This window comes from Lissotriton vulgaris, chromosome 2_1 (genome assembly GCF_964263255.1).
Source record: "Lissotriton vulgaris chromosome 2_1, aLisVul1.2, whole genome shotgun sequence".
Classification (NCBI taxonomy): domain Eukaryota; kingdom Metazoa; phylum Chordata; class Amphibia; order Caudata; family Salamandridae; genus Lissotriton; species Lissotriton vulgaris.
The window spans coordinates 1,693,031,068-1,693,050,153 of record NC_141687.1 but is presented as its reverse complement, the minus strand read 5'-3'; the positions used below and the strand labels follow the sequence as shown (position 1 = coordinate 1,693,050,153).

General features: G+C 44.7%; 1 protein-coding gene across 1 annotated transcript in view; it reads right to left on the bottom strand.

The window, feature by feature from the left end:
- Positions 1-3,615: 3,615 nt before the first annotated feature.
- LOC147733115 (uromodulin-like) overlaps positions 3,616-19,086 on the bottom strand; it is a 257,692-nt gene continuing 242,221 nt past the window's right edge. The window contains exons 9-11 of the mRNA XM_086957661.1: positions 14,153-14,222; positions 6,155-6,187; positions 3,616-4,996 (exon numbers count right to left, since the gene is read on the bottom strand). Coding sequence (XP_086813787.1) covers positions 4,932-4,996; positions 6,155-6,187; positions 14,153-14,222 — 168 coding nt within the window. The 3' untranslated portion in view covers positions 3,616-4,931. The remainder of the gene's footprint in view (positions 4,997-6,154; positions 6,188-14,152; positions 14,223-19,086) is intronic.

Sequence of the window (19,086 nt, the reverse complement as noted above, 5' to 3'; positions counted from 1 at the left end):
TCCTTTGCCTATCTGGGTGCAACAGGATAGTGAGTATGAGGTGCGACGGATCTTGGACTCTAGATGGGTAAGGGGTCGTCTACAGTATTTGCTCTCCTGGAAGGGGTATGGTCCGGAGGAGGATTCCTGGGAGCCTGCAGGTGCTGTCCGGGCTTCCCGGTTGGTGGCCCAGTTTCACCGATTGTTTCCGGATAAGCCGCGGGTGGGGTCAGCCCCCCTTGTGAAGGGGGATGCACTGTCAAGGTCTGCGGCTTCGGTGACGTGGGGCCATCGGCAAAAACTGGCTTTCAGCGTCAAAGACTACATTTCCCGGCATGCCGTGCATACGTCACGCAACAACGTGAGATGCGCGCGCAGACCGGGAAATAAAGGGCTGCTGTAAGCGGCGGGGAAACGCTGATAATTCGTTTCTGTGGAGGCGTTCTTGGTTCTTGAACAAGCAGCGGTAGGATTCCTGACTTGTCTCCCAAGTCCTACGTGACCGTGAGTAACTTGTTCTGTTTGGGGTGCGAGGCGTTGGTTCCACCGATCCCAACAGCGCACCCTGCCTGCTGTGTCGTCTTGGTGGTTTCTCTCGGCTGAGAGGAACACAGGTATCACAGACTTTCAGTGGAAATACCAGAGGGTTTGTTTGGGCAACTCCGGCCACAGGGATAGAGACCCTTGTGTATGTGGCAAAACCCTGCGATAACTGCTTTTGCCCAAATATTGTAAATACCAGGTACTTTATTGCAAAGAGAAGAAGAGTGGTGCGATAGGACTCATACGTGTGAGAGTAACACAGAGCCTCGCAGTCCAGCTAAACGGAGCCTGAGCATACAGAACTATTGTGTGTTCATGTTAACAGGGGGAAGTTAATCCATTGTGTGAAGTATTTACAAAGTGTTAACACGAAGGAACCTACACGCCTGTATTCTCTTTGTGGATTCATTCTACATGCAGGGTCCATTATTATTTACTTATCTCGTTTATTCAGGAGACATGAGGGGTATTGCAGTATTGGAACAGTGAAGTACCCATACTAAGAGATTTGATGCATAGTAAATGGTAGGTGTATTCCAACCTCACACACGATAGTCTGGAATTGCTTCTACCTATCAGAGGACCTTGAATGTGTATTGTTTTATCTTCACAGTTGGGTATAGTTCCTGATACCTCCTCAAGCTACTGTCTCCATTGGATTTGGTCCTTTGTATTTTCCTTTACAGGTATAACCTACTCACATTTGGGGTTTTCTTGTATGGGACAGAAGGAAGGTGACACTTATAGGTTAAGGGAGGTGGGGTGATCTAATTCCCTGTTCTTTGTAATTTCAGATCTCCCTCCCCGCTGTCCCCTTCCTTTCCCGCGACGTCTGAATTGTCTCGGTTGTCTGTATCATTGCATTCGGACTCTGAGGCAGTTCAGAAGGGGCGGGTATTGGACTCTCAGCACAGCCCCGAAGAAGACGGAAAGCAGAGCCTGATAGTCATTATAAGTGTCCCTGTACATGGAACTATGCTTCTAATTATAAAAAGAAACATAAATAAAGGGTTTTGTATACCACAAAATACATGTGTTCATCAGACCATGTAAATATTTCTGCGTCTACGAGCAAATGGGTGGATATACTAAAGGGCGTATGCCTGGAAGTAAAACTTTACAACGTTTCATATGAATAAATGTCATGTATGCATGCATATCAGTACATATTTAGATAGGTAGGTCTCAATACATGTATTTGTTAATTTCAGCTATTTGTTTACAAAAAATAATCAAAAATTAAAAAAGGAAAAAAGATAAAAAATGTAATTCCGTTCAAACTTAATCCCATCCCTTCTCTCTCTGACTACAATGAAGTCCCAAATATCCTCTTCAAGCTTTCTGCTGCTTTTTATGCAATTAGTCCAACTAACTGTCACAAATGTTCACTACGCCCAATAACAATTCCCGGCTTTCCTGTTCTTATTTACTTTTATTATTCTATCACTACTTCAAGTGCGACGAAACGCATGAGAGCTTGCGAGCGCAAACTTATCACATCTAATCAACAAGTTAAAAAGGAAGCACATATTACTAATCTACTAACTATTTAACTGTAATTGTTGGTACCGGAGTAGCTTGCTACTCGCCCCAAGTAGCTTCATTGCCTCATCAGGAGTGGTAAGAACTAATTAAATACAATTTACATTTGTAATGATAGAAACTTCTCTATCTTCCACTGTCCTGCTACAACCATCTTTAAAGCCAGCAATGCCATCCAGAAAGTCATCACAGCTTACACCCCCTGTGAACATGGAGGACAAATTCACTATCACCAGGGACTCTCAGCACAGATGCAGTCACTCCATCAGACCAGAGACAAATACATGGAAAATGCCAACAACAAGGCAACCGACCTTCTCTTTCAATGAACCCAACACCTCTGTATCCATCAAGACTGTCCCATACTAGCTCCATTTTAGGTAATAACTAAAGATGCACCCCTTTAAAGAACACTGCATCCCGATGCAGTAAAAAAGGAACCAGCGACAGTCACATGTTGACTGTATCTTTGCCTTTGACCATGTACAGCACTGCACCGCCCTTCAGCTAGTTTTGAGCTGCGGATATCCTACATCCGTACATATATGCATACATTCTTCACCAATTCCTCAAGAAATGCGACTTCTAATGCTATGAAGGTGGATCAAAATCAGGGGAGATGAGATTACTAAAAGAGAGGCTAAATATAGTTAATTGCAGAGCAACACGGCAGGAGATGTACTAGATGTATACTTTTTTAGTGTAATACACCTGACAAAGCTGGTGAATGCTCTATACGTGGGCATTATGGGTCATCTTCATGGAATGTTGTGTGTTTTCCAGTGCATCATTGTTCTCAATGTACCAGTTTCTCAGTCTCTGGAGAAGCCCTCTAACTAATTCCCCGCACCTCAATGGAGTGACAGTCACGGGGCAATTGGATGGGCGGAGGTGACATTTAGGTCAGAGGATTTCCTCCAATCGCCCCTTCTACTTCCACCCAGGAAAGGAACTATAGCACATAGCTGCTTTCACTTTATATTTTAAGTATTGAATACATGCTAGTTTCTGTTTTTCTTTGTACTCCACGGCACAGACTTAGAGTGCAGGCTTCTTCTGTTCATTTGTTGTGTGTGGTTTGGTCTCTTCCACGGTTTGTCTCGGAGGCATCGAATCAAATGATGTTACTTGAACATGATTTTAGGTTAGTTATGTGTGCTATATGTGTTTGATCGTAGGCATTTCGTAAACTAATCTATCATTTATATATGCAATTCCCTACAACACCTGGCTTTGCTAATGGCTAATTAACTGAGTCGACTGTTTGAATCAAAGAAAGGGGTCAATGTTGGCACATTTTCTTAAGGTGTTTCTGCTTTCCATACCTTGTGTAAATATGTATGAGCGTATGTTCAATACATGGTGGGGTGTTTAATAGAGGGTTCGGGCTCATGGCATCAATCACCAGCTGTAGTTTAATAATCCCTTTTACATATTAGGAAGATATGATGGCAGGAAAAGACTGCTGAACATGTTCATTCTGCCTGTCTACTGACACTTCTTGACGCAAGGATGGTCAAATATCACACAAATTGCCACGGCAGCACTTGCTGATAATGAAAATATATTTAATACATTTATTAAATGATTACATACATAGGACCTTCAGAGATAGAATCCCCACATGTATCATTTAATCCCCATCACCAAAGTCCCAAAGCGGCCCGGTGAGTCACTAACACCAAGGGGTACACACTGTAGAATAAGGCAGAACCTGGATCATAAAACAGTGCATCCCAATGGCCTAAGATCTGTTCATTAATAGACTGGTTAAGAGTACACCAAAGCACAACATCATGGCTCAGAAAAGGGGCGGGAGGAAACAGATATGGCTGAAGATAAAGAAGGGTCATAGGTGGCCCTGCAGAAAGATGCAGAGGGTGAGCAGGAGGGAACATGGAAAGAACAGCAGAACATGAGGGGAAGAAGCAGAAGGGGATGGGCGGGAGCAGGTCCAAGGGAAATAATCTTTGGAGAGAAGCAGACCTGGGGACACCACAGAGAATCTGCTGGCAGGGAACGAGTTGAAAAGAGATAGCCAGGGTGCAAGAATATTAGCATTCATGATGGGCGCAAGCAGTGAGAGAGCAGCAAGGAGGGAAAGACCGTGGAGATGAGCTGCGAGACATGAAAGTAGAGAAATCACTGAAGAGGGAGAGATGCTGCGAAGGTAAAAAGAGAGAAGGAGCTGGACAGATTGTAAATATGCGAGATGCCTTCCGCGGCCATAAAGAGATGTGCACGCTACCTAAAGATGTGCAGGCAGATGGAAATCCGGTGCAGGGCAAGATAGGGAATATGGGTATGTGGGAAATCCATTAAAACGGAAGCAGAGAAACAAGGGCATTTGTGAGGCCTAGGAAGGCAGGGATATGGGGAAGCTTGCATAGATTTAGCAAAAGTGTGGAGAAAAGCATTGTGGGAGCTTGGCAGGAAAGAGCTGAAGGTGCATACATGGGAGAGTGAATGCAAAGACGCAGCTTTGGGGGAAAACATAAGGTTGCAAGGACACCCTACCTAAAATAACCTGAAGATAGAGAGAAGCAGTGCTGGCGGAGAAGCAGGATTGGGCAGAAGCAATCGACTGGGAAGATAAGCTGCAAGCAGAGTGCGGAGACCAAGGTAAATGCGAGCACGAGAGCCTCAGCTGATTCTAAGAGAAGGAGTAGGAAACACAGGGAAAGGATCACAGGTGATAAGAGAAGCAGGGGTCAAAGTGATTGTAATGACTTGTGAAAAGCCAAAGAGGAGCTTAAGGGAGGCAGAAAAGGCTGTGAGCGTGGGAAGAAGCAGCTGAATGTGTACATTGTTAATTGTTGATGTCCTCTAATGGGTCTATATCCAGCCTTGGGTGTGGTCAGTGTTTCTCAAATCATCTTTAAACTGAGTAGTGCCAGCAGAGAGCTCCCCAGCACAGTCCAGAGTGAGATATCTGGAAGCAAAAGAGAAAAAAAAATAATTCTCAGGTGATGATCAAAACATGAGACAGTAAAAACATCTCAACAATATATCGCCCACATGTCCCCATCATCCTCTTTGACACTTGAACCACAATCCTTTGTCCACTTCACTTCAGGAGGATTTGTCATTTTAATTGAACTAGGCCTAACTTCCTTCTGAGGGGAGTCTGCGGAAGCAGAGCAGTTGATGAAACCACTAACCCTTATCCAGCTATCCCCAAAGACAATCCATGATTTGAATAGAGCAGACAAGCTTCAGTTCTCTTTCCTGTGAAAAGTGCTTGTCCTCTTGGCTCAGGATTATTGGATTAGTGATCCTATATGGGATTGGCAACCTGACTCTACTCTCCTTTTTCCTGCCTTCCCTCCATGCTGACCAAAAAGCACCCTTCATATACAAGATGGAGAAAGGGTGGCAAACATCTCAGGGCTACATTACTTGGGGCTCATTAAAATTATCTTCATTTCCACATCATGGTATTTGTTGGGGAATAATTTGTGGGAACTGGTGTTTCCACACCAATTCCCATTTTTTGCATCAGACTTTCACCTGGATATTTTGGCCCTTCCATGTGAAAAATAAAAACATTTAATTGTGGAAATTCTCAGTTCTAGTCCCATTGGAATTTACAGGCAACTCGTAATGGGAGAAACAGGGTCTGGTTAACAAAGGTAAACATACACTTATGTGTTAGTTTATGGTTGCTATTCTAAAAGGTGTTTTACTTGTAGTATATTTACGACTGCAGCATTTACACACGTTAAAAGATAGGACTGGCCTGACTTTTTATGTGCAGAAACTCCATAGTTGTAAAGTTACTACTGGAAAATATATTTTGTGAATAGCAAACAATAGTAATCTTACATAAAAGTGTAAGTTTTTGTTTGTGAATCAAGCCCTTAGTATTTAGCGAGAATGCTGGGTTACACAGAGGCAGAGGATAATTGAATGATTTGCACAGATTCACAGGATGTTGACAGAGGCCAGGGAACGAACAAGTTCCACAGTGTCAAAGTCAGCAGCGCTACCCTCAAGGCCACATCTCTAACTTTTAGAACTAAGGTTGATAATATTTACACCAGGCAGGAGAAGGATAGACAAAGGTTGCAAAACGCAATGTGTTGATTACCTGCGTGTGATCCAGAGCTCCAATCGTAGGTTGCTGAAAAGAAACAAAAAAAGGCATCATCTTATTTTTGTTCCTTGAACTTTGGTCAAACTTTAGAAGTCGTACTGTCTGTAGTGACTAATGATGCTGCATAAACAATATTATAGCAGTTCTGCATCTGCGGGGCAATAATGATGCCACACAACTAGTGCTATGGAGAAACTATATGAATGTGCATCAATGGTTCTATAGAGCGATTCTGCCAGTAGAGCTATAATGCCCGAGCACTGCCATGCTGATGCACCAAGGCATCACAACGCAGGCTGTCACTGATTTTTCTGATCCCATTCTTGCTATTATCTGGGAATTTTATGTACATTCCCTTGTATCCCACCAGGAGAACTGTTGAATGTAGAAGGAATTCACACAGAAAAACTAATTTTGCATTTTGCCACACACATTAATTTGTTCAAACACCTTTCAGTGCAAAGCAGCAGTGTTGTTTGCTAAAATGTTTTCATCTGTCTGGATATATTTGTGTGCATACATCTGTATCCAAATATACATATATAGATGCATATGCACACATACATAAAAAGTGAGATTTAACCACTTTAGGGAAGTGTGTGTGTATATATATTTCTGTATATTACCCAGTGGATGTCGCCCCATGGTAGTTATAGTTAGGGCCAGTTTCAAAAGAGATAAATTTTTGGGTTTGGTAGTAACTTTGGCGCCCTTTGACAAATCTTCACACAATGTTCCTAAAACAAGTCTCATCCACCTCATCGTCTTCCTGGAAAGATTTGGGGTGATGCATCAAGGAGGGGTCGAGAACAAAGGTGGGTCCCAAACATGCTTTTCCCATGAAAGTTTACATAAAGAAATTAAACAGCAGTTCAGGAAAAATGACTGAACGGAATTGCACCAAATTTGGCAGACGGCTGAACTCACAAAGCATGCTTTTTGTTATTTGGTATAAATCCATTCAGTAGTTTTTGAGAAATTAAGGTTCAAAATGAATAGATACCCGGGCATGGCCATGCAATTTGATTGACAGACAGAAGCATATTTTTGCTAATAACTTTGGTGCCATATGGTTGAATCTTCACAAAACCATTTTTTTAAAGGTTCAGCTATCTCATCTTTTTCCTGGACATTTTTGGGCTTATCCATCAAGCGGCAGTCAGAAAAACCCAGGGGGAGGGTGTGTCTCAAAATGCAATTTCCCCATGCAATTTCCATAAAGAAACGTAGACCGCACTAAAGCCAAAATGACTGAATGGAACTACACCAAAGTTGGCAGAAAGCTAGATCTACACCTAGACGGCATGTTTTTTGTGATATGGTGTGCATCTGCTCAGTAGTCTTAAAATGGATAGGTATCTGGATGGTTGGGATAGTGAGAGTTTCACAAGAGTCTCGAGAGATTACTCAGGACACTCAACTTCTAATAATTGAGTGATCTGATTTTTCCTGAAGGTTTTTTTCCCCATTTGCCATTTTCTAGTTGGCCATGTCTTGCAAGAGTCCTGCGGACAGAGATAATGTTTCTAAAAAAGCTTGCGTGGAGCGGAGGTTTGGTGACCAGTGGAGGTTTGGCCTCTGGTACGGCAAAGGCATGGTAGGGGACTGACCGCCTGCAGGAGGTTGGGCACAGTGCCTGGCAGTGAACCCCACAATGGCTTGGCCAAATGCTGTGCATAGCGAAGGGGTTGACACAGTTATACATAATAATAAAATCTTACGTTACGTTTAAAAAATAGAAATTCACTGTAAAAAAAAAAAGGTTAAAGTGACGTTATAGTTAGTTGCGATAATAATATCTTACTTTACATTGTTTTAAAAGCCTTAAAAATTCACTTAAGGTGTCATTATAGTTAGGTTAAAATGTCTGCTACAACAAAACATTTAAAACTAAAAAAAGACACTGACATTCACCAGGCATAGTTAACTGAATAAACTTTTACCTCGCCATGCATTGCTTGCTAATTACATCACATAAAATGTTCTATTACATCTATAATGCCATTAACTGATGACTCTGAAATGACATCATTGATGACAGCCTTGTGAATGGCATGGGCATGAGTTATAGTTTAATGAACCTTTGTGTTTTTTCAGTATATATATATATTTATAAACTACCTACTGGCGGTCGCCAGTTATAGTTAGGACCATGCTTCTATAGAAAAAGCATGTTTTGACTTGCGTATATGTCTGGAATTGTTTGACAAATCTTCAAGAAAGTTTCCCAACAAAAGTGTCACAGGGATTCTTGTTGTGCATGGACACTTGAGGGTGATCCGTCAAGCAGTGGTTAAGAAAATGGGGGTCAAAAAAGTATGTATGCATTGTCAACTCCCATAGACTATTTAGACACCCCTGCGGCCCAAACCGCTGAACGAAATTACACAGGAGAATAAGCCCACCCTGTCAATCAGCAGGCACTATTTTATTGTTACTTTTCGGGACAGTAGGACAGCTGCAGGACCCCAGCGGGACTTTTGCTGAACCAACCGCCTATGTATTCCTATTTTTTGTAACCCCCGTCATCACTACCCCAAGCACCATTTTAAACACACTGTTCCAGAAAACGAATTTGGTGTCATTCTGTTGAGCCATTTTTTTCTGTACCTGCAACCAAAATGTTGTTTCGGAAGTAGCATATGAAATTAAAATTGAGGGGCCTTCCTTTTTCTTGGCCCGCATTTGGAGGATCACCTCAAAACTTTTTTGGTAAGGCCTGAGGTCGATGGACATTTGTGTTAATGTTTAGCAAAGATTGTTCAAAAGGCACCAAAGTTATTAGCAAAACAAAAATCACTTTAAAAACTTTGACCTAAATTTAAGTACACTGTAAATGTACTTTATGGCAAAGAAATGGCCACAAAGAGGAGTATTTTTTTCCTTTGACAATTGAAGTGAATAATGCAGCCAGCCTTCAGCATTTATTCAGGCATATGCCTAGGAAAATACTTCCTTTCCTGGGTGGATTGCGTATACGTTTTAAATGCCTCTTTCATTGGGAATTGTAGCATCCTGCTACAAGAAACCACAGACACAAGTGCTCATCTCAACTGGAGCTTTATTCATTACTTCTTATCCCCTCATTGTCCCTGCTCTAACTGCCCCCTTCCTAAGTCCGCTCCTCCTCTTCCTCTGACCCCCTAGCTCCGCCCACACCCAACTACTGGCATGCTGACTTCACAACATCTCCCCCCTTTGTAACAAAACAAACAAATAAACTGACTTCTCAGTCCATCTCCACTATCAGTCTCTGGGATGGACGTATGTCGTGATAAGTATTCACCAATGGTTCGTCTTTGACTAGACAAGCTCTGTTCTTGTCTGATGATGACTTGGCTCTCCGGGCGGGCCCGACTTCCTTTGCGGATCAACTGGTTGGTCCATCCTTGTTTGAGTGCCACTGGCCATGATATCTGTTTCCCCTTTGTGGGACCAGGACCAGGACCTTCGAGTCAGCCTTTCTGCCCCTACCCGGGGTGACGGTGTAGTCTTTGCGTCGTACGGCACCTGTGCTCGATGTGGCAGGTTGTCTGGTGGAGTAATCGAGTGTGCATTGTCATTGGGGCTAGACACGTTGTTCTGAACGGGAAAAGTGTCCCTTGGTTCGCTGATGTGTTCAGGTGCTTGGTGCCATGGCCATTGTCGGGACCACGATTCTGTCGACTCAACGGATCGGACCGAGATGTTATCTAAGTCAGAGGGGTCCTCATTCACTTCCCGCTGAGAATGTTTCTTTAAAAATGTTGCGTGTGGTCGTTGTCGGGACCACGATTCTCCTGATTCAAAGGATCGGACCGACATGCTCTCTGAATCAGAGGGGTGCTCCTTTAGTCTCCCCTGTGAGTGCTCCTTTGGGAATGTCTTACCCGGTGGTCTTCGGAACCGGGTAGTCCGTGACGAGCTGCTTTCCGTCTCGGAATTGCCTTTGCAAGGCTTCTTCGTGTGTCTGTGTCGTAGCATTTTCACGGTTGCCTCATTTGGGAGATTGTTTGAAGATTCCGCGCTTGTTCCTTGCGCTTGATCCCAGGCGGTTGCCTCTTCGTTCTCCTCGTCTGATGTTACCCATCCACGCTCTGTTTCTACGTTGTGGCGGGGCCCAGGGATGCTTTGAGGCCCATGACTGTGTGGGTCTTTTCCTCTCCATTTGTTTGGAGATCTAGTGTCTCTGATCGGTGAGGGGTGCATCCTACTGCTAGCTGTTTCCTCGGGTTTATCTTTGCCCCTTGGTGATTGATATTCCAACGTCGATTTCCTGTCGTGATCACTGTTGCTCCTCCTATTGTTTGTCCCTCTCCCCCACTGGTCGTGCAGAATGTCGTTTTGCCCAGGAGTGCAGTCTGTCCCACTGGACGCTCCCTCTTTGTCAGAGTGACATGTGTTGTGCGGTGACGGACTTCTTGAGGGACTCCTGGAGGATGGATGATTCCGGGGTGACTCCGAGTATCCTTTGGTTCTCTCCGAGTGGCCAGACGCTGAGTAGTCTGACTCTGAGCATTCCATGTTACTGTGCCTCCTCCGCTGTCTTTTTTGTCTTTTCTCTGGCCTGCCTTCTCTCTCTCTCTTTTTGTGGTTGTTGGAATTCTGGGTTCTCTCTTCCCAGGTATTTCGAAGTTTGGTACTCAGATGCACATCCCTCCATTTGCCTCTTGTCTGGACGTGCATCCCAATTTCAGCTTTTTTGATAATTTCATTTAGCGACCAATGTCCTCTAAGTATCTTGCGGCTTGTTTCGGGGTTTTCACAGCCTTCGATTATTCTGAGCCGAACAGCATCCTCATTCGTAAACGTGTTGAAATGACAGCCTTGAACCAAGCTTTGCAATCGAATGATGAAGTGCGGCAATGGTTCGCCTGGTTCCTGCTGTGCCATGTTGAAGACCATGCGATTGTGATCTACCTCTGCCTGCGCGTTGAGATGGGCATGGAGTTCCTCTTGGAGTTTGTCATAAGTGTCTGCTTCTTCCTTGGAAAATGTTCTAATTGGGCATCGGCCCCCGGGACCCACCAGACGGAGGAGTAACAGTAGACATTTTCTTTCCCTTTGCTCACCGTTGGCTTTCAAGAAACCGTCCAATGCTTCCAGCCACCAGTGCCGTTTGAGGTCCTGAATCCAATCGTCACTCTGTGCCACTGGGGGCGATACTTCAAGATGTGGATTGAAACATTGATTTACGTCTCCTCCCGCCCTGAGAGAAGGAAGTCCTGACCGGTCGTAGACGCGGGACCTTGTGCTGTCCATGTTGCCTTTGAATTTCCCTTGCTTGTTGTGTGTGGTCAGTGGCTACCCCACATGCGCATTGGCTCGTGCTTGTTGCTGATGCGGGAGTAATTGCTTATGCTTTGTCGTGGTTTATATTTGTTTGTGGCCTCCTCTATTTGACGGACGCGCGTTACTTCCTGACGTTCGCCACTGCACAGTCACTTGCGTATCCCACACCCGTGCTGACCTTAGTTTTGTCGCTGCTTGTTCGTTGAGTCACTCTTGTGGTTGCTCGTGCTTGTTGATTGATACACTCTCGCGTTAGCATGTGCTTATTCTGGTTGGTTGCCAAGATTCGTGCAATGTTGTCCACGTGTTGTTGTCCTCGCTTACTGCTTTTGCATTTACCAGCATTTGCTTAGTGGCACATACCAAGGCTTGTTGACTTGTACGCACCAACCCGTGATTGTTTGCCTGCACCAGTGCTTGTTTACTTGTCTTCCCCAGTGTTAGTTTGGTCACTGTCAACGCCTGCTTCCGTTTGTTGATTTGCACGTGTCAGTGTTTGTTTGTTTGCGTGTATCAATGTTTGTACGCTCTGGGCCAATGCTTGCCCTTACAGGCACCAATGCTTGGTGACTTTCCTTTACCAATGCTCGTCTTCTTAGATTGCTTCTTGCATTTGCGTGGGCTGGTTTGTCGTCTTTTCGGCACTTTATTAATATTCACTTGCATGCACCAACGCTTGTTTGCATGCGTCAATGTTTGTACTGTTGCCGTCACCAATGCCTGCTTCACCTACAGTTGCCAATGTCTGTTTATTCTTCACTTGCATTTGCCAATGTTTGTCTGCACGTGTCAATGTTTGTTTTGTTAGTCACTAATGCTTGCTTCACTTGCCTTTGCTTTGTTTCTTGTAGTCGCCAGTGTTTGTTTATTTTGCCAATGCTTGTTTCTTGTAGTCGCCAGTGCTTATTTATGTTACCAAAGTTTGTCTCTTGTAGTCGCCAGTGTTTGTTTATTTTGCCAATGCTTGTTTCTTGTAGTCGCCAGTGTTTGTTTATTTTGCCAATGCTTGTTTCTTGTAGTCGCCAGTGCTTGTTTGTTTTGCCAATGCTTGTTTCTTGTAGTCGCCAGTGCTTGTTTGGATGTCTGTTGCCTTTGCCAATGGCTGTTTGGTCTTTGCCAATGTTTGTCCTTCGTCAATGCTTATTCCTACTGTTCGCCTGACTTAAAGATGGCCGCCGCTAAATTTCACAGGGATGTCCTTCCAGCTGCCTGACTCTAAGATGGCCGCGCGAGAATCTCGTTTTCAACGGGATTTCGGCCGTTTTTTCGTTTCTTCACCGGAGTTACTGCATGTTTTAGTGCTTCCACTTACCGGTTGCAGCCAGGATCCACCGCTGGAGTCACTACTTCAGGTAGGGCAGCTTTCCTTGACTTCTGCCGCCGGGGTGGGCTCCCGCCTTACTCAGCGCTCTTCGCGCTTCTCAACTCCGACACCCTCCCAAATTGCACGCATCGGGCGTGAGGGTTTTTTCTTCCGATCACGGGCATTCAGGCCCCAGTTCTCCGGCGCTCATTCGCGCTCCTCAGTCGGTCCTGCAGGGAGCGATTCTCCCACCGCTGGGCACCTGTTCCAGGTCTCTGGGGTCTAGCAGGGTCGGAGTGGGCTCCCGACTCCTGTCTTTATGAGGGCCACTCACTGCACACACCGCCGGCGTGCTTCACGTTTTGAGCGCGAAGGGCTCTTCTCTGGCACCGAGCGTTTCAGCGCTCTTTTCAGTCTCTCCTCTCGGTTCCCTCACGATCTGCAGAGGGGTCGAGTTGCCTGCTGATGGCCTCTTCAGTCGAAGCAGCAGTTCAGTCACGCTCGACAGCTCGATTTAGGCTGCTGCTCGGGACAGGGTATTCTCGCAAGGTGCTGGGGTCTGTGGGTTTTGCTGATCCCACCCTCGTCGCCAGTTGTAGCATCCTGCTACAAGAAACCACAGACACAAGTGCTCATCTCAACTGGGGCTTTATTCATTACTTCTTATCCCCTCATTGTCCCTGCTCTAACTGCCCCCTTCCTAAGTCCGCTCCTCCTCTTCCTCTGACCCCCTAGCTCCGCCCACACCCAACTACTGGCATGCTGACTTCACAACAGGAATGAGACCATTATAAAGCTCTACACTCATTTCCAGAACCGGTAACCATTGTGCAGGAACCAGTGATCCTGAGCATTGACAATTCACTCTGCGGCCTCGTAGTCCCTATCTAGAGTCGCCACTTGGTCAAAAGAGACTCAAGCCGCAGAAAAACATAACTCTTACTGCTGAAATGTGAATTAAAATCCTTTAAACCTTCACTCTGGACCCAATGCTAACTGTGATTTGTCAGAAGATCAAAGCATCATGGTTACATAGGATCATTTTGACTGCTCCTTGTGGATTGGAAGAAACGTGTATTTAAACGTTGCCAGTGCATCTTAACCCAAACTGTAAGGTACCAGAACCTCAAGGTACCCATTGAGCAACGGAAAAGAAACATATAACATTTTGTATTCTAAATATGCACGCTAACGTTTGCTGTTTCACAACAAACACTGACCACATAAAGAAATGGAGCAAAATAGCACACACATAAACGTCATAATAAATGTAATATGGGGTAAATCTACACCCCTATGCACATTAACACAGACCACAAACAAACAGCAACAGCCAGCAATTTACATAATGCAGCCCACTGGCGTGCAGCTACTATAAAACAGCCAATGTATCACGATATTGAAGCAGTGTTTTATACCTGAGATGCCAATTGGAGGCATCTGAATGGTGAAAGAGTCCCGGTCGCTCGCAGAACGAGACTGAGAACACTAAAAGGAAAGAAAAAAAGTAGAGTTCTTAGGCTTTCACTTCACATCAGGAGACCCCGCCACAGCTGGAATCGAGAACATCCCCCACTTACACTTTCTGTCATCACTTCATCTTCATTGCTCGTGTCACATGACGCATCAATTCGAACAGGCACGCCCCTCATATGAGACGTACCACTCATCACTTCCCACTCACATCTGGATCCCAAACTCAGCCGATGCTCTATTACGTGTGAACACTCGTCTCCTTTGGCGGCCTTTATATACAGCATTCTTTTACAATCAGCACCTTCTCACGCACCAGCCTCATTTACAGGGCATCGAGAAACCTCACCCATCACACAGGCGACCAACGCCTTCGAGAACTGCTTCTCGCTTCCCACCTGTCACCCATTACAACCTTACAGTCGCTCACACCAAATATTCCCAACACAAGGTTACGTACATCACCTTATGCACGGGAGGATTAATAAAAACTGTTTACTTATTCTAACATAAACACAGTCTGTTCATTATGCCCGGTTGCCTATAATACTTTGGTCACAGATGATTACACAGTAAACAAGGTTACTTACCTTAGCCCCAATCTGCAGACCAAGGTATAGATGCATCAACAATGCCATTTGCGATTCCTTATTAGCGAAAAATAAGGATTCGCTAATAAGGAATAGCAAAAGGCTATGCATGTAGAAATCGCAAAAATACTAGCGATTTCTAAACATTCCTTAATTGCGAGCCGCAAATTGCGAGTAGCAATTAAGGAATACCTCCCCATCCATTCCTATGGGCCTAGAGGCCCGTAGGAATGAATGGGAAGACATTCTCATTTTGCGATTCTCAATTAGAGAATCCCAAATTAAGAATTCAATTTCAAGGGTGCCAGAGTATCAAAAGGACACCCTGTTGCACCCCTGAAATCTACATATGAGAACATCTTGCACACACACATGCCCTAAGGGCATGTGTGTGTAAAATGGAACTTTGAGAAATGCACTTTAGTGCATTTTTCAAAGTTTTTGCTAATACCATGAAGTTCAACTTCATGGTAATTTACTCCCCCTATTAGCGAAATCGCTATTTTTTTTAATTTGATGCTTTGCATTTAAGGAATCTCAATTTGAGATTCCTTAAATGAAATCGCAATTTAACACTATCGGTGCGGCGCATTTTCCCGCTGTGAGCTGAAGATTTAAAAATCCTGCGGTTCATGACGAGCTCAGCTCGTCATGAGCGTATGAGAGGTGTACTTCATGACGAGCTGAGCTCGTCATCAGTGTCGAAGGGGTTAAGTAATCGCAATTTTGCGATTTCTTAAATTGCGATTTTTGCATTTGGGATGATGCATCCCAAATGCAAAAATACTGGTCACAAAGGGGCAGATTCTGAGAATCTGCCCGTTTGCGACCGGTTTTTCCTTTGATGCATCTATACCATGGTCACTTACATTACTTTAACCCCAGTCTGCACAGTACACACGTTTTCACATATTACCTTAACTTCCATAATCATCATATTACACAGGGTTTCTTGAATTACTTTAAATGTAGTTTGAGTTCTAAATAACCCCTAACTACCCAACGGTACTAATAAGTACATTGTCAAGAAGTATAACCAGTGTATTTAATTCCCAGCACCAATAACGCTTCCTTCTGCTTTGCATCAAACCGTGCTGCAAGTCCTGGTCTGAGGCCCCCTTCAATCACTGGGTCACCACCTCACCTGCCCTGTCTCTGCAAACCTTGGGTCCCCTGCAAGTCCTGGTCTGAGGCCCCCTTCAATCTTTGGGTCACCGTCTCACCAGTCCTGTCTCTGCAAACCTTGGGTCCCCTGCAAGTCCTGGTCTGAGACCTCCTTCAATCTCTGGGTCACCGTCTCACCAGTCCTGTCTCTGCAAACCTTGGGTCCCCTGCAAGTCCTGGTCTGAGGCCCCCTTCAATCTCCGGGTCACCGTCTCACCAGTCCTGTCTCTGCAAACCTTGGGTCCCCTGCAAGTCCTGGTCTGAGGCCCCCTTCAATCTCTGGGTCACCGTCTAACCTGTCCTGTCTCTGAAAACCTTGGGGCCCCTGCAAGTCCTGGGCTGAGGCCCCCTTCAATCTCTGGGTCACCGTCTCACCAGTCCTGTCTCTGCAAACCTTGGGTCCCCTGCAAGTCCTGGTCTGAGGCCCCCTTCAATCTCTGGGTCACCGTCTCACCAGTCCTGTCTCTGCAAACCTTGGGTGCCCTGCAAGTCCTGGTCTGAGGCCCACTTCAATCTCTGGGTCACCACCTCACCTGTCCTGTCTCTGAAAACCTTGGGCCCCCTGCAAGTCCTGGTCTGAGGCCCCCTTCAATCTCTGGGTCACCGTCTCACCTGTCCTGTCTCTGCAAACCTTGGGTGCCCTGCAAGTCCTGGTCTGAGGGCCCCCTTCAATCACTGGGTCACCACCTCACCTGCCCTGTCTCTGAAAACCTTGGGTGCCCTGCAAGTCCTGGTCTGAGGCCCCCTTCAATCTCTGGGTCACCGTCTCACCTGTCCTGTCTCTGAAAACCTTGGGTGCCCTGCAAGTCCTGGTCTGAGGCCCCCTTCAATCTCTGGGTCACCGTCTCACCTGTCCTGTCTCTGAAAACCTTGGGTGCCCTGCAAGTCCTGGTCTGAGGCCCCCTTTCCATCTCTGGGTCACTGTCTCACCTGTCCTGTCTCTGCAAATCTTGGATCCCCTGCAAGTCCTGGTCTGAGGCCCCCTTCAATCTCTGGGTCACCGTCTCACCTGTCCTATCTCTGCAAATCTTGGATCCCCTGCAACTCCTGGCCTCACTACAGCTGATGGCCTCAACGCTGCAGGAGCTGGCTGCTAACAGAGGTTATAGAAAGAACCCTTCACAGCTTTCCTTTTCCGGAATGCCTGTGACTAAAGAGTTCTTAGAGCACATACAAAGCATTCCATCTAGTCAATAAAATCCTCGCAAATATTTTCTTTTTTCTCCACGAGGAATAATTTTGCGTCAATGAAGAAGCCCCTTTCTCTGCATCTACCTGATGTCTGGGAGAGTGTAGTATCCCTTTAACTGTGTGCTACTGCCTTACTATGTTGTTTCTACCATCGCTCTAGAATTGTTCCTGTTTGATATGTACATTCTACATTCTCTGTGTGGTGGTTGACCATTCCTCCTGAGCCCTGCTTACTAGTGGTTGTACAAGCTGTTTCCTTGGTACTGAATAAAGTACTCTTCTTCCAATACCTGTTTCAGTTTACGTGATTTTGTGCATTAGTTTTTTTTTCTTTTTTTTTTTTTTTTTTTTTTTTTTTTGTTTTCAAGGGGGGGAGGTGTGTAGTATCCCTTTAACTGTGTGCTACTGCCTTACTATGTTGTTTCTACCATCGCTCTAGAATTGTTCCTGTTTGATATGTACATTCTACATTCTCTGTGTGGTGGTTGACCATTCCTCCTGAGCCCTGCTTACTAGTGGTTGTACAAGCTGTTTCCTTGGTACTGAATAAAGTACTCTTCTTCCAATACCTGTTTCAGTTTACTTCATAAACTTGTGCTCCCCTTCTCACGCTGCAGAGGGATTTACTCCAGCCTTTTCACGAGCGCATTTCCAGGGAGGGAAAGGGTCGTAAAACTGTCATAGTTGTGGTTGCTCCTAAATCCACAAGGCCCCAATTCCTATTCCCTTAGTTGGGTATCACTGCAGCATAAGTTCACCCAGTCATGACGTACATTTCCCGAGTAGTAAATGGATTTACATCTGCTAGGCATCCTTCTGTGATTACCGAGCAGGTAGGAACTCTGCCAATTTTTGGCTGTAAACATATGATTACAAGTATGGCTGGCTAGTTTGTTGTCCGCATATAATTTGGAAAAGCCAATATATGCAAGGAAAGGCAGGAGGGGAAGGGAAAGAGGGTTGCGTATTTGGAAGCCAATAGCAGATTGGCGTAGTGGGATAGGATAGGATACATTTGGAGAATAAAAAACTGGATGGGAATTCGTGGAACGGATCTGTGTTCACTGTTATCTGATGTTAACTGTTTTCAAGTATGAATTACATAGGTTGTGTATGTACTATTTTCTTTTTTCTTTTTCCTTTGCAAATGAACAGATTGTATATTACTGTGTACTGCGCTCTGTCAAAATAATGTGCTGGGTTGTAAGAAAAAAATAAAAACATTTTCAAAAAAAAAAAAAGTAAACATATGAGTATGGATACAAATCCCTTTGTTGTTCAGCCATTTGAGTTTCGCACAAAATCTCAATCGCCTCCAATACAAAGCTTCCATAATTATGATTCAGAGCTTTCTTCGGGATGTTGAGTTTGTTTGTTATCATGAGTCTAACTACACTGTCTGAATACAAAACAAATGATTTCAACTCAGGAGAGGTGTCAGAATCAGGGTGGCGTATTGCAAGTGTCATGCCTCAAACAAAGTCCAATAAAGATGAATGTATTTGTTTGCTTAATCTGAATAGGGCTTTCAAACAATTGTTATTGAACTGCCCTGATTTTACTACATCTGGACGTCTGCCTCAGTGTGCACTGTTGATCAAATAGAGGCCTGAAAATAGTGATTCTGCCGCTGTAAAACTACTGATGAAAATGCTGTATTTTGCTTTTGTCATGGGACATTTTTAATGAGAAACATTTTTTCTTCGTTGATTTGAATCTCTGTAATATTTTCTGGGCAACGCTTAAATAAACCACATGTGTCTGTACAGTGGAAGGATATCTGTTCCCAATTGATGATAAAGGGTTGTACATGTCGATCTGGATAGGACTGAAGATCCTAAAAAAGTCCAAAGGCTCTTTGTTAAGTGTGGGTCCATTCATCCGAAGTTAGCCCCTTCTAAACGATTCATTTCTAAGTGGGTATTTCATTATAT